At 42.7% G+C, this 16,889-nt stretch overlaps 1 protein-coding gene across 1 annotated transcript; it reads left to right on the forward strand.

The window, feature by feature from the left end:
• The first annotated feature begins 1,049 nt into the window (after positions 1-1,049).
• On the forward strand, positions 1,050-6,105 carry LOC117702248 (uncharacterized). Its single transcript, XM_034493484.3, is given in 3 exon segments — positions 1,050-3,711; positions 3,713-6,065; positions 6,068-6,105. Coding segments are annotated over 3 exon segments (4,413 nt in total). The 5' UTR covers positions 1,050-1,689.
• Positions 6,106-16,889: the final 10,784 nt, after the last annotated feature.

A 16,889-nucleotide genomic window follows, 5' to 3' on the forward strand; every position in this document is an offset into this window, starting at 1 on the left:
GTTTAGTGCTTCCTATAAAACTATAGATAGAAGAGACATGCTTATAGCAACACATATGGCTCAGATAGGTGCCTCACTGACAGCTTCCTTTGGTAAAGAAGTTGGCTCCAAAAGGATACATCCCTCATGTTTCTTACCTGCATCTTAGTGTAGAAGTTAGAAATTAAAGTATATTTGTTTTAACAATTGTTATTACTTACATAACCTTTGGGAGGGCCTAGTGAATAGTTTGTGAATAGTTCAAATTCTGTTTACATCACTGGTCTTAATAAGTCTTCTGGGAAGGAATGTTATAATTTGGAAAACTAGCCACTAAACAAGTGTAACTATATCAAGATGCAAAACAAATCAGTAAATATATTAGGATAGCAGCAGAAATATATGTGTGAAGAGACAGCAAATCTGCATGGGGTCTGGAGAGAAGCAAGCAATAAAGCTGGCACACTGCTATCTGATTTATCATTTGTAATTTTGCAAGTATTTCTTTCTTTTTAAAAAATTGGCATCTTGGGAGTTGAAAATTGTCTCAACAGATAGACACATTTAATGCCAAGCCTGACAACCTGACAGAATGCACATGGTACAAGAAGAAAACTGTCTCTTATAACTTGTCCTCCAAAACTATGTATACATGTATTAAAAAAAAATTTTATGGGTCCCATAAATTATAGATTCTTTTTCCCTAGCCTGAGTAGCTAAAGTTGCCCCTCTGGTTTGCCAACCAGAGGCCAGTTAATCCGTAAACAAAGAATGCAGAGCTACAGGACAATGGGCTACCAAGGCATCTCAGGAATGCATCCCAGGAATGAAGATCCTGATAAGAAACTGCTCCCTGCCCCCATGGACCGGTTTGGCCAGATGTTCAAAAATTAGAAAACAACCAATCCTATGCACCCGCGCGAAAGTTTCTCCTTTTCCCCATCCCGAGCTTATATAAACCCTAAACCCTGGAGCCACGAGGTCGATGCCCCTGTCTCCCACATTGAGACACGTTTCGGCCCGGAACGTTCCGCCATTAAACTACCTCGTGTTCTTGCATCAAGTTGGTCTTCCGTGTGTCCTTTGGGTGCGCGCCATCCCGTGACTCGAGTGGGGTCCCCTTTGGGGGCTTCCCGAGCCTTTCATCTTGGTGCATGGGCCGGGAAGCTCGTCCGGGGTTTGCGTGATCACCTAGGACCTCTGAAGACCTCTTGGAGGTGGGTTTAAGTCTGTGTGTCTGTGTGTCTGTGAGTGAGGTGTATTTGAGTGCGGTGTTTGGGTGTGGATTCTGGTTTCTGGCTCTGATTTAGGTTCTGACAGCTGCCGTTGTGAGACCGTGAGGTCCAATGGCCTGAGGCTGAAAAATCTGGGAGACGTCCCAAGTGGTAGGGAGTCAGGATAGCCTGACTGCCCATTTTTTGAATGAAGGAGACGAAGCACTCCTCATATAGGGGAAGGTAAGAGGACCTGCCCCATCGGAACTTGCATTTGGCTGACTATATAAGACTAAACGTGGGCGAGTGTGTTTGGCGGTGATAGGGGTTTGTGTTCTTATCCTGTTTTTGTGATAGGGTTTTGCGTTCTTATTTGTTTTTGTGCTAGGGTCTTGTGTTCTTATCCTGTTTTTGTGATAGGGTTTTGTGTTCTTACCCTGTTTTTGTGCTAGGGTCTTGTGTTCCTATCCGGATTTTGCGTTTTCTGGTGGACGAGATGGGACAGGCTGTGACAACCCCCTTGTCTTTGTCTATGGACCATTGGTCGGATGTTAGGGACAGAGGACGCTTATTGTCAGTAGTTGTAAAAAAGGGGCCTTGGCGGACCCTTTGCACCTCTGAGTGGCCAACTTTCAATGTGGGATGGCCACCTCAAGGGACATTTGATTTACCCACCATTAGAGCCGTTAGGGCAGTTGTTTTTCAGGAAGGATCAGCGTCGCATCCAGACCATCAACCATACATCACCGTGTGGGAAAACTTGGCTCGCTATCCACCCCCATGGGTTGAGCCTTTCCTCCCACCTTGCCAACCAAGCTCCCGGGTCTTGGCTGTGCGAGAGGGCTCCACAGAAGGAAGACTGTAACCACGTCAGAATGAAGGCGAGCCCAGCACCCCGCCGGTGTCCATTTCAAAGATATACCCTGATATAGAAGAACCCCCTGAATGGCCCACTCCCCTGCCCCCACCTTACCCCTCAGCTCCCCAACCTGCACTCCTGCCCTCAGCCCCCGAACTGGCCCCAGCCTCCAGGGCCACAGGGGGGCCCTCAGCAGGTACTAGGAGCTGACGTGGAGCCACTCCTGTAGGACCTGACTCCACCGTGGCGCTGCCCCTTAGGGCCGTTGGGCCGCCCCCAACTGGCGAGAACGAGCTGCAGCTCCTGCAGTATTGGCCTTTTTCCTCCTCTGATCTCTATAATTAGAAAGTTAACCATCCCCCTTTTTCAGAAAATCCTGCAGGACTCACAGGCCTGATAGAGTCCCTGATGTTTTCCCACCAACCCACGTGGGATGACTGTCAGCAGCTCCTACAGACACTGTTCACTACCGAAGAGAGGGAGAGGATTCTCCTTGAGGCTCGTAAAAATATCCGAGATAATCAAGGACGCCCCGCCACTCAGGCTGCTATAGACGAGGGGTTTCCCTTGACCCGTCCTCCGTGGGATTACCACACGGCAACAGGTAGGGAACGGCTGTCCATTTACCGCCGGGCTCTCGTGGCTGGTCTCAGGGGTGCAGCGAGAAAACCCACCAATTTGACAAAGGTAAGAGAGGTTATGCAAGGAGCGACTGAGCCCCCCTCTGTGTTCCTAGAGAGGCTCATGGAGGCTTACCATAGGTACACTCCTTTTGACCCTATGTCAGAGGGGCAGCGAGCTTCTGTAATCATGGCTTTCATTGGGCAGTCCGCCCCGGACATTAGAAGGAGGTTACAGCGTATTGAGGGATTGCAAGATTATACTATCAGAGATGTGGTGAAGGAGGCTGAGAAAGTGTATCATAAGAGAGAGACAGAGGAAGAGAAACAGGAGAGAGAAAAGAAAGAAAAGGCTGAGGATGAAGATAGAAGGGAAAAGAGACAAGAAGAGAACCTAACTAGGATACTGGCCGCAGTGGTAGGAGAAGGAAGGCGTCAGGGAACTGGTAGGGCTAGACAGACAGGGAACCTGGGTGACGGCAGAAGGCAGGGGCCAAGGAGACCCAAAAGAGACCAGCTGTTACTAGAGAGAGATCAGTGTGCATACTGCAAAGAGAAGGGCCATTGGGCCCGAGAGTGTCCTAAAAAGAAAGAGACCAAAGTGCTGTCCTTAAATAATAAAGATTAGGGAAGTCGGGGTTCGGTTCCCCTCTCCGAGCCTAGGGTAACTGTGAAAATAGAGGGGACCCCTATAGATTTCTTGGTGGACACAGGAGCAGAATATTCTGTGCTTAAAAAACCTCTGGGAAAGATACAAGATAAAAAGACGCTGGTGATTGGGGCTACAGGACAAAAACCGTATCCGTGGACTACTTCTCGTACAGTGGATCTTGGAAGAAACCAGGTATCCCACTCATTTTTAGTAATACCAGAGTGCCCTACGCCCTTACTGGGCAGAGACTTGTTAACCAAATTAAAGGCCCAGATAAAATTTACCCCCTCTGGACCGGAACTGTCATGGGGAACTGAGACACCCCAAACGTTAATATTGTCCCTTCAGCTAGAAGAAGAATACCGGCTATACCAAGAGAGAGAGAAGCCCCCCCGAGGAGCTTCAGGAATGGTTACTTCGATTTCCTCAGGCGTGGGCTGAGACAGGGGGCACGGGAATGGCTAGACAGGCCCCCCCTGTGGTGATTGAGCTCAAGTCTGGAGCCACCCTCATTGGGGTCCGACAGTACCCCATGAGCAAGGAAGCCAGAGAGGGTATACGCCCCCACATTAAGAGACTGTTAGAACAGGGGATTTTAGTCCCTTGCAGGTCCCCTTGGAACACCCCCTTATTGCCAGTAAAAAAACCGGGGACAAACGACTATCGTCCGGTACAGGATCTTAGGGAAGTCAACAAGAGGGTACAAGATGTCCACCCTACAGTGCCCAACCCGTACAACTTTCTCAGTACATTGCCACCCACTCGAACCTGGTATACCGTCTTAGATTTAAAAGATGCCTTCTTCTGTCTGAGGTTACATCCAAACAGCCAGCCCCTGTTTGCTTTCGAGTGGCAGGACCCTGAGAGTGGGAGAACCGGACAACTCACGTGGACAAGGTTACCCCAAGGATTCAAAAACTCCCCAACACTGTTCGATGAATCTCTACACCAGGACCTTGCCCCCTTCCGCGCTAATAACCCGCAGGTGACTCTTATCATTTATATTGATGACATTTTGCTGGCCACAGAGACCCGAGAAGATTGCGAACTGGGGACTCAGAAGATCCTGGCTGAGTTAGGTGAGTTGGGGTATCAGGTCTCTGCTAAGAAAGCACAGCTATGTCGAACTGAGGTGACATACTTGGGATATACCCTAAAAAATGGACAGCGGTGGCTCACAGAAGCCAGAAAACGAACAGTCACACAAATCCCAACCCCAACCACCCCTCGCCAGGTAAGGGAATTCCTGGGGACCGCGGGATTTTATAGGCTTTGGATTCCAGGATTCGCCACTTTGGCAGCCCCATTATATCCCTTGACAAAAGAAAAAGGGAAGTTCATCTGGACAAAAGAACACCAGGTGGCTTTCGAAACTCTTAAAAAGACACTGCTACAGGCCCCTGCCCTAGCACTGCCAGATTTAAGCAAGCCTTTTACCCTATATATTGATGAGAGAAAGGGGGTTGCCAGAGGGGTCCTCACCCAAGCTCTAGGACCTTGGAAGCATCCGGTAGCTTATCTGTCAAAAAAACTAGATCCTGTGGCTAGCGGATGGCCCTCTTGCCTGCGAGCGATAGCTGCAACAGCCACACTGATAAAAGATGCTGATAAGCTAACTCTGGGCCAGAAAGTGACAATAGTGGCCCCCCATGCTCTCGAAAACATCATCAGACAACCGCCAGACCGCTGGATAACCAACGCTAGAATCACCCATTACCAGAGCTTGTTACTAACAGAGAGAGTGACTTTTGCTCCACCTGCCGTCCTCAACCCCGCTACCCTGCTACCTGAAGCTGATGAGACCCCAGTACATCAGTGTGAGGAGATACTGGCTGAAGAAGCAGGGACCCGGTCAGATTTGACCGACCAGCCGTGGCCTGGGGCAGAGACCTGGTTCACCGATGGAAGTAGCTTCGTGAAAGAAGGTAAGCGAAGGGCCGGGGCAGCGGTAGTAGATGGAAGGACTGTCATTTGGGCTAGCAGCCTGCTGGAAGGAACTTCGGCGCAAAAAGCAGAACTTATTGCTCTGATCCAAGCCCTAAAACTGACAGAAGGGAAGTCTGTAAACATTTATACTGATAGCGGATACGCTTTTGCAACAGCCCATGTTCATGGGGCAATTTACAGACAGCGTGGGTTGCTGACGTCTGCTGGCAGAGACATTAAAAATAAAAAGGAGATTCTTGATTTACTAGAGGCTATCCACTTGCCACGAAAGGTGGCAATCATCCACTGCCCAGGACACCAGAAGGGGACTGGCCCTATTGAAAAGGGAAACCAGATGGCAGATCAGATGGCTAAAGAGGCGGCACACGGACCAATGACTCTTATAGCCAAAGTGGGGTCCCGCCAGGATGAGAGAGCCCTGGAAAAGAGAGCCCTCACAGAAGAAGAGGGGCTAGAATACCTGACCAGTATGCACCGCCTCACCCACCTGGGGGCCAGAAAAATGATAGAACTATCCAACAAATCCCCTTACCACATTCCTAGGCTCCAAAAGACAGCCGAAGATCTGGTAAGAAACTGCAGGGCGTGTGCCCTCACTAATGCCGGATCCAGCAGGCATAGTGGGGGAAAGCGCCTACGGGGAGATCGACCTGGAACTTATTGAGAGGTCGATTTCACAGAAGTAAAACCTGCCCGATACGGCAACAAATATCTTCTAGTTTTCATAGATGTTTTCTCAGGGTGGGTTGAAGCATTTCCCACTAAGAAAGAAACAGCAAATGTAGTGGCCAAGAAGATACTGGAAGACATCCTTCCCCGATTTAGAGTACCTAAGGTAATTGGGTCAGACAATGGGCCTGCCTTCGTCGCCCAGGTAAGTCAGGGACTGGCCAGACAACTGGGGATAAATTGGAAGTTACATTGTGCTTACCGACCCCAGAGCTCAGGACAGGTAAAAAGAATGAATAGAACTATTAAAGAGACCCTTACAAAATTATCGATTGAGGCTGGAGGGATTGACTGGACAGCCCTTCTCTCCCTAGCCCTGTTCTGGGTCCGGAACACACCCGGACCTTTGGGACTAACACCCTTTGAGATACTGTTTGGTGCACCTCCGCCTCTGTTTGAAACCCTAGATAGTGTGACACGCCCTGATGACAATAATTTTATACCTTCCACCCACCTTTTAGCCCGTTTAAAGGCCCTTGAGACGATCAGGAAAGATATTTGGGAACAGCTGAAAGACACTTACACCGCTGGAGATCCTGCAGTTCCCCATCAGTTTGAGATTGGAGACGCCGTCCTGGTGCGGAGACACCGGGCGGGAAATCTCGAGCCGCGCTGGAAAGGACCCTACCTGGTACTGTTGACAACTCCAACCGCCATTAAGGTAGAAGGGATCCCCACCTGGGTTCATGCTTCACATGTCAAAAGGGCCCCTCCTGAAACTAGTCCAGATGAGTGGATTTTAGAAAAGACTAATAATCCTCTTAAGTTGCGTTTATGTCGTAAACGCAACCCTGAGTCAGGACAGCAACCCCCATGCCCCGATGCGACAAACCTGAGAGGTGATTAATGAAGAAGAAAACACTGTGTGGTCAATTTCTGCTATACATCCTCCATGGACTTGGTGGCCAGATCTTACGCCTGATATTTGTAAGTTAGCAGCCGGATTGCTTACCTGGGATCTTCCAGACCACACAGACCTAACTAAACCACCCGCTGAAAGACAGTGTGTTCCTAACGGGATAGGAGGCACACTTGGGTGCTCAGGACAATTCTACCGGGCTAATCTCCGGTCCTCAGGATTTTATGTTTGCCCTGGTCAGGGCCACAATCGGAAGCTCCGACACAAGTGTGGGGGGACCTCTGATTTTTATTGCGCTACATGGGGATGTGAAACTACCGGTGAGGCCTACTGGAATCCTACTTCCACATGGGACTTGATTACGGTAAAGAGGAATAGCAGCTATGATAAGTCCAACCAAGGAGAGAGAGATAGTTCTAAATATCCTGAGAATGGGTGTGGATTTAAAAATAGTCCCAATGGAGCCTGTAAAAACAGCTACTGCAACCCCATAGTTATAAGATTCACTGATGCAGGGAAACGAGACCATCGGAGTTGGCTTAAGGGAAACAACTGGGGATTGCGTATAGATGCTGCTGGAAAAGACCCTGGGTTAATTTTTAAAATTAAGTTAACCCTAGAAACCCCCTCTCCAACACCTATGGGACCTAACAAAGTCCTTCTTGCTCAGGGGCCCCCTCCAAAGTCCCTTACTCAAACACCAATGCAACCTGCGCCAGTGACTGCTGGTCCTTATTATTTTATCCCCTCACAAGGCCCCAAGATCTTGACCACACCACCCGATCCTTCGACAGGACAGAGACTATTTAATTTGGTCGTTGGAGCCTTCCACGCTCTAAATAATACAAGCCCAGACTCTACTGAAACTCTTGCTGGCTATGTTTAACAATAACACCCCCATACTATGAGGGAATCGCCATGAAGGGTGCCTTTAATAACACCACTTCCCATCACTCCTGCACTTGGGGAACTGAGAGAAAACTAACTCTAACTGAAGTATCGGGGTCAGGTTCAGGACTCTGCCTAGGTACCCCACCTGCCTCCCACAGACATCTGTGTAATCAGACAGTCTCTCGTCCTAAAACATCTATCACCTATTATTTGGTACCAGGGCCCAACCGTTGGTGGGCTTACAGTACAGGACTCACCCCTTGTGTGTCTACAAGTGTATTCGAACCAACTACAGACTTTTGTGTGCTTGTGCAGCTGGTACCCAGAATTTATTATCATGCTGTGGGTAGTTTCGAAGATAAATTCGATATTAGGCCAAAGATATACAAGAGAGAGCCAGTTTCCCTCACTTTAGCCATCTTACTGGGTGCAGGCATTACTGCTGGCATAGGAACAGGAGCTGCCGCACTGGCCACTGGCCAGCAAGGCCTTAATGCTCTCAATACTGCTATTGATAAAGACCTAAAAATATTAGAAAAATCTGTTTCCAACTTAGAAAAATCTTTATCATCGCTATCAGAAGTAGTGCTCCAAAACAGACGAGGGCTCGATTTATTGTTTTTAAAAGATAGTGGACTGTGTGCAGCCCTTAAAGAAGAGTGTTGCTTTTATGCTGACCATACTGGAGTAGTCAGAGACTCGATGCAGAGGCTTAGAGAAAGACTAGATAAGAGACAAAAAGATCGAGATGCCCAACAGGGCTGGTTTGAGTCCTGGTTCTCACGATCTCCCTAGATGACTACCTTATTTTCTGCCTTAGCTGGACCAGTGATGATAATTTACTTAATTTTGATTTTCGGCCCATGTGTGATAAATAGAGTTATGACCATCGTCAAAAATAGAGTTGATGCTGTCCAATGAATGGTGTTGAGACTACAGTGCCAACCACAGGAAGATCCTGAGAAGGTAGAAAATGATTTTTAGAGCCTAGGCTAGATATTTTAAGGTTAAAATTATTCAGGAGAGGGAGAGGGAAAATAAAAGAAAATTTTATGGGTCCCATGAATTATAGATTCTTTTTCCCTAGCCTGAGTAGCTAAAGTTGCCCCTCTGGTTTGCCAACCAGAGGCCAGTTAATCCGTAAACAAAGAATGCAGAGCTACAGGACAATGGGCTACCAAGGCATCCCAGGAATGCATCCCAGGAATGAAGATCCTGATAAGAAACTGCTCCCCGCCCCCATGGACTGGTTTGGCCAGATGTTCAAAAATTAGAAAACAACCAATCGTATGCACCCGCGCGAAAGTTTCTCCTTTTCCCCATCCCGAGCTTATATAAACCCTAAACCCTGGAGCCACGAGGTCGATGCCCCTGTCTCCCACATTGAGACACGTGTCGGCCCGGAACGTTCCGCCATTAAACTACCTCGTGTTCTTGCATCAAGTTGGTCTTCCGTGTGTCCTTTGGGTGTGCGCCATCCCGTGACTCGAGTGGGGTCCCCTTTGGGGGCTTCCCGAGCCTTTCAGTATTTCTATATGTGCATCTAATATATATGTGCACTGTTTTTGTGTTGTCTCTGTGTACATGTATGTGTATACATTAGTTTGTGTAGAATCTTTGAACCTGTATATGTATGTGTATACCTGTGCTTATATTAACTATATGTATACATATAAATGCATGTATATATGTGTGATTAGGTATGGTCTAGTGCTTGTGTGAATGGGAGGAAGAGGAAAAGGAAGAGGAGGAGCTAAGGGAGGAGAGGAGAGAGAGAGAGGTGAACATGGAGGCGGATGTTCACATGTCTCCACCAGTCAAAGGTAGTTGGTATATCTAGGTTGGGTATTGGGTCACTCTTCTGATTGTATGGGCATCTTGTTATTGATCATTACCAAATATATAAAGCCTTTGGATAATCTAAGCATTAGAGTCTCATTTTTCTACTGGGCCCACATGCTTGGCAAGATGATCTGGGCCATGCCCAGCCTTGCAGAGACAGTGTGGAAGATTAGAAGAGCCATCTCCCACGCTGGCATCTTGTGGGTGGCAGGGCTGGTGTCTCTGGTCATTTCTAGTTGCATCATGAACGTGGCCTCTGGCCACACAACATGGCAGCTAAGCTAGGCAAAAGCCACAGCTTAGATAGTCAGCTTGATCAGCAGCCAGTTTTAAATATTTACTACAACACTAGTATTTCTGTTTTGTGTTCACATACATGGATGTGTAAATATGTTTATGTTATTCTAATGGTAGGTATCCTCTTAAAATTACTCAACATTTAGGCTAGTCTATATATTCCTTATATAATAAAAATAATCTATTCTATAGTTTTTTTTCATTGAAAAAATAAAATACAGACAGGTTTTATTTTAGTTTAAAGTACAACTGTAGTTCATTGCAAAAGGTATTATACAATATCTCATGTTATCCTTTTTTGTCAGCATGTACAAGAGTCATGAGTTTCTTCTCTTGGATAAATCACAGTGAGTTTTTCATGTCTCCACATTATGAAGTGCATTTTTACCAGAGAAATTACCACAGTTACCTTTTCTCCATTTATAATTTTTTTTTACTAAGCAACACATAAAAAAATATACAATAGATCTTATATTTGCAAACTCTGCTAGGAGATAAATGAGACTAATAATCCATAGAAAAATTATTCAAATCCAAGAAGAGGAGTGACTATAGGGTAAGAGAAATTAAGGCAAGTCTTATGCTCCATAAATTCGCCCTTTATTATTGTACATAAGACCCCTCTCAAATGAAATAATGAGCCTTTCTTTGTGATAGGCTTGCACATTGATTTATTTTGTGGTTAAAGGATTCGTAATCACTGAAATTGTCACAGAAAAGGCAGTGCAATCGAGGTTTGGCCTCCTGGTCTGCATTATTATTAAAACTGGAACAATCTCAATTTTGTCATTATTTCAGAGCCATGGGCCTTAGGATATTTGTTCTAATTTTTGGAGTCAAACAGTGAATATCACATGTGTGTTTGTTACTCTTCTGTAGCCGCCTATGGCCACAAGTCAACTGGGTTCACCTGAAAGGAGGGCTGGGAATGAAAGGAGATGGAGGACGAGAAGAGATGAGGCCAAGACAAAGTTCTCTGATCAAGGCCTCTCATTTAATAATTTGCTTTCACATATAAAATAAAGAGGAAGCCCCACCCCCCAGAGTCTCTGGTTCTGCCCAGGGGCTGGGCAAGGAGATAGTAGTCTGGGAGGTGTCAAGGATAGCTCAGCAGCATGGGTGAGGGGTGTGCATCCTTAATCACGGGCTGGAGATGTAGCCAGCCAGCTCAGCAGGCAATCCATTCAGCTCAACTACTGTGGCAGACTGCAGGTCTCCAGCTTCCCAGGTCCTTTGTTATCTCTAGTGGTAAACAGCATGTTCCTGCCTAGCCTGCTCAGCCTGGACAGTTTGGCAGCCTGGGGGGAAGGGCACAATTTCCCCCCCCCACCCCTTGTTTTGATTAAATTAAAAAGAAAAGAGAGAGGGGAGGCAGGAATAGGGTTGTTGTGATATCTGGCTACTTCCTGCTGACATTGGGGGCGACCTGTCTCTAGGGGGAACCTAGAAGAATGGGTATGGGAGATGTTTGTCCAGTCTTAGGAGAGTTGCCTGTGTCCTGCTGTCCAGGGTTTATGGAGCCCATCTGAGGATAGGTCAGGAGGAACAGGTCCAGTAGTATGTGTGTGTTTTTGTCAGCATGCCAGGGCATATGTATAGTCACAGGACAACTTTTAGGAATAGCTTTTTTCTTTTTACCTTGTGAACCTAGAAACTAAAATCTGGTCCTCAGAAATGGCTGTAAGAATCTTTACACTATAGCCACCTTGATATCCTTGGCATGGTTGTTTTGCTTGTGAATATCCATATGCTTTTAATCATTTATTAATATATATTTCTATGTCTTCAGTGCTCTTCTATTACTGACTGAATTATTACTTCTCCCACTTAAGTATTTTGGCACAAGACAATAATTATGGAAATTGATGTATAAATCTAGAAAGTTAAATCTTACTTAATCACATATAATCATTAAAACTATTACCTACATTTAATATAATAGAGATCATAGTGTGTATTTTATTTATGTCATGGGTTTCCTTTGTTTCATCCTCTATATTTGATAAATGTACACACCAGGTTTAAACACTGCAACATTTTCCATTGGAATTATGACTTTTCATATTTAATTCATTTATCACTGAAGATTTGTGAAAATAATCTGGGTTCAGGTTCTCATTAATTTACAATTCTCCATGTGCAGATAATACTTATGAACTTAACCTGAATCTTACTTCCTTGATTTTCACATTGATAAGATATGGGAAATACTGAAATTTTATAGAAGGGATCATGTTTAAAACATTGAACACGGCAAATGTTATAAAAAATTGTCCTTAAATGATGGTTTTTAATACTTTTTGAAATGTTACGCTATTGTAAATTAAAATAAATAAATAAATATAAAATTTACTAAATATGCTTTATATTTTATTAACAAGTAATCTATGGGAAAACTAAACCTATTCTAGGACCTTCACTTCTTGTCATAAAATATTAAAAAAATGAATGAGTAGCAGCATCCACACATACTATTAAATTTAGCTTTTTACTGAAAAACATAATATCCAAATATTAGAAATAATTAATACTAGCTCCATGAGAGGAACAATGACATCAATTTTTGACATGTCTAATTATACAAGAAAAATGTTATTCTTAATTTTTATTATAAAAAGAAGGAAAACTATTGTATATGTTCATTTATAACATACTTTTTATACATTATAAATCACATATACATATGAATACATAAATACAAACATTGGACAAAAGATTTTATTTTGTTAACCAAAAATTACAAGCTCAAACTGCAGGTCATATATCTGTAAGAAAAATATTTGTCTTACAGATCTTTCACTTGCTTAGTTAGAGTCACACCAAAATATTTTATATTATTTGTGGATATTGTGAAGGGTGTCATTTCCCTAATTTCTTTCTCGGTCTATTTATCCTTTGAGTAGTGGAAGGATAGTGATTTGTTAGAGTTAATTTTAGATCCAGCCACATTGCTAAAGCAGTTTATCAGCTGTAGAAGTTCATTAGTGGAATTTTGGGGGTCACTTAAATCAGTATTGTATAATCCACATATAGTGATATCTTGACTTCTTTCTTTCCAATTCTTATTCCTTTGGATTCCTTATGTGGTCTAATTGCTCTGGCTAGAATATTCAATACTATATTGCATAGATTGGGAGAAAATGGGCAGCATTCTCTACTTTCTGATTTTAATGGGATTGCTTCAAGTTTCTCTCTATTTAGTCTGATGTTGACTATTAGTTTGCTGTATATTATTTTTATTATGTTTAGGTATAGACCTTGAATTCCTGATCTTTCCAAGACTTTTACCATGAAGGGGTTCTGTATTTTGTCAAAGGGTTTTCAAGTATCTAATGAGATGATCATGTGTTTTTTCCTTGAGTTTATTTATATGTTGAATTACTTTGATAAATTTCCATATACTGAACCATTCCTGCATCCCTGAGATGAAGCCTACTTGATCATGGTAAATGATAATTTTGATGTATTTTGAGTTCAGTTTGTGAATATGTTATTGAGTATTTTTGCATTGATATTCATATGGGAATTTGGTCTGAAGTTCTGTTTCTTTTTTGGGTCTTTGTGTATTTTAGGTATCAGTGTAAAAGAGGCTTCAGAGAATAAATTGGTTTGTGTTCCTTCCATTTCTGTTTTGTGGAATAGTTTGAAAAGTATTGGTATTAGGTCTTCTTTGAAGGTCTTACAGAAGTCTACACTAAGACCATCTGGTCCTGGACTTCTTTTTATTGGAAGACTATTAATGATTGCTTCTATTTCTTTATGGGTTATGGGACACTTTAGATGATTTATCTGATTCCAATTTAACTTTGGTATCTGTCTAGAAAATCATCCATTTTATTCAGATTTTTCAGTTTTGTTGAGAATAGGCTTTTATAGTAGGATATGATTTTTTTTTTTTTAAATTTTTTTACTTTCTGTTATGTTTCCCTTTTCAGTTCTGATTTTGTTAGTTTGGATATGTTGTACTCTCTGGTGAGTCTGGTTGAGGGTTTATCTATCTTGTTGATTTTCTCAAAGAATCAGTTCCTGGTTTTGTTAACACTTTGTATAGTTTTCTTTGTTTCTACTTAGTTGATTTCAGCCCTGTGTTTAACTATTTCCTGTCATATACTTCTTCTTGGTGTGAACCTAACTAAGCAAGTGAAAGACCTGTATGACAAGAACTTCAAGTCTCTAAAGAAATAAATCAAAGAAGACCTCAGAAGATGGAAAGGTCTCCTATGCTTATGAATTTGGAAGATTAATATAGTAAAAATGGCTATCTTACAAAATTAAATCTATAGATTCAATGCAATTTGCATCAAAATTCCAACTAAATTCCTCAGAGACATAAATAGGGACTTTTAATTAATCTGCAATAACAAAACACCTAAGATAGCTCAAACTATTCTCAACAATATGAGAAATTCTGGAAGAATCAGCATCCTTGACCTCAAGCTGAACTACAGAGCAATAGTGATTAAAAAACACATGGAATTGGTACAAAGACAAAAAGATAGATTATTGGAATAGAGTTAAAGACCCAGAAATGAACCCATACATCTATGGTCACCTTATATTTGACAAAGAATCCAAACCCTTCACTGGAAAGAAAGCAGCATTTTCAACAAATGTTGCTGGTTCAAGTGGTGGTCAGCTTGTAGAAGAATACAAATTTATGCATTCTTATCTCCTTATACAAATCTCAAGTCCATGTGGACCAAAAATGTCCACTTAAAACAAGATACAGTAAATATAATAGATGAGAAGGTGAGGAAGACACTCAAACACAGCAACACAGGGGAAAACCTCCTGAACAGAACACCAATGGATTAGGCTCTAGCATTAATTATATACAAATGGGATCTCATGAAATTTCAAAGCTTCTGTAAGGCAAAGAATACTGTCAACAGGACAGGACAATAAGCCACAGATTGGTAAAAGATTTTTACTAACCCTATATCTGATAGAGGGCTATCATCTAATATATACAAAGAACTCAAGAAGTTAGACTCCAGTGAATAAAATGACCCTATTAAAAATTGGATACAGAATTAAACAAAGAATTCTCAACTGAGGAATCTAGAATGGCCAAGAAGCTTCTAAAGATATGTTCAACATCCTTAGTCATTAGGAAAATGCAAATCAAAATGACCCTGAGATTCTACCTCTCGCCAGTCAGAATGGCTAAGATCAAATTCTCAGGTGACAATAGGTGCTTGTGAGGAAGTAGAGAAAGAGGAAAACTTCTCCATTGCTGGTGGGATTGCAAGCTAGTACAATCATTCTGTAAATCTGTGTGGCAGTTCCTCAAAAAATTGGAAATAATTCTACCTGAGGACCAACCCTTACCACTCCTGGGCATATGTCCAGAAGATGCTCCAACATATAAAAAAAGACACATGCTGTACTATGTTCATAGCAGCCTTATTTTAATGGCTAACAGCTGAAAACAATCCAGATGTCCCTCAATAGAGGAATGAACACAAAATGTGTGGTACGTTTACACAATGGAGTACAACTCAGCTATCAAAAACAATGACTTCATAAAATTCTAAGGCAAATGGATAGAACTGGAAAATATTATCCTGAGTGAGGTAACCCAGTCACAAAAGAACATAGTTTTTGATTATAGAAGCCTTGTATATTTGTCCCCTGAGAGGCTCGGACAGAGCCTGACCAATACATATATGGATCTTGTGGCCTACCATTGTACTGATCATGGAAACCGCAACAGAGGAGTTAGGGAAAGGACTGAAGGAGCTGAAGCAGTTTGCAACCGTATAGGAAGAACAACAATATCAACCATCCAGCCCTCCCCCAACCTGAGCTCCCAGGGACTAAACCACCAAGCAAAGAGTACACATGGAAGGACCCTTGGCTCCAGCTGCATAAGTAGTAGAGAATTTTCTTATCAGGCATCTCTAGATAAGACAGTCTCTGGATCCTGTGGTGGCTTGGTGTCCCAGCATAGGGGAATGCTAGGACAGTGAGATGGGAGTGGCTGGGTGTCTAGGAGCACCCTTATAGAAGCAAGGTGAAGGTGAATGAAATAGGGGGGTTTTGAGAAATAATCTGGGAAGGGGGTAACATTTGAAGTGTAAATAAATAAAATAACCAATAAAAATAAACTACATATCCTTTCCTAAAAATGAAAAGAGAAGAAAAATGCTTATATCAAGCAGATGATGAGTCAACATCAACTATGGAAGTGTCTACTTCATATATTTAACCTAAGAGACACTGACATATCTTGCTTGATAAAAGCAAAACATTGTTTATGAATCTTTCTAAAAATTTCCCTAGTAGTCCTTGCCTGCTAGACAATATAAATAAACATGTAGCATTAACTAGCTGGCACTATTACAGACTGTCAACAGAATATCCACAAGGTGGAAAATGACAAGAACATTATCAGGGACAAAGTTGGTTTTAGTGTCCCATACTTACTCAGCGAATGATGAAGGAATATTAGGGACACTGCTTCCTTGATTGGGAAGAAGAGAAACCTATCATATCTACATGAATTTGCATCTACAATGCAATTTTCCAGGCAGACATGTGATTACAGGTCTAAGAAGTCTACTATAAAAAGCAACATTTTCATCATGCCTGTCCATAAAAAGATAACTTTCTGTTAGCTCAAGAGGAGCCTGAAAAATGGCAGAATAATTATTTCAACATACTGATGGACATGTCATCAATCACAAGACATATTTCATGAAGGCTACTGATAGGGGCTTAAGTTACACTATCTTCATTTTTATTCTTTGTGTATATTTACTGTATGTGTATATATGTATATGATTATGGGTATGTGTTTGTATGTGTGTTTGTGTATTCATGTGTGCATGCACATGTATGTGGTGGCCAGGATTAGTAACAGATGTATTCCTCAGTTGCTCTTCAAAATTTGGTACTCACTAGTTGCTAGATTAGTCAATGAATACCATGGTTCTTTCTGTGTCTGCTTCCCCAGGTCTGGGGTTACATATGCATACCACCACACCTATCTTTTAAT

Source organism: Arvicanthis niloticus, unplaced genomic scaffold (assembly GCF_011762505.2).
Source record: "Arvicanthis niloticus isolate mArvNil1 unplaced genomic scaffold, mArvNil1.pat.X pat_scaffold_609_arrow_ctg1, whole genome shotgun sequence".
Lineage (NCBI taxonomy): Eukaryota > Metazoa > Chordata > Mammalia > Rodentia > Muridae > Arvicanthis > Arvicanthis niloticus.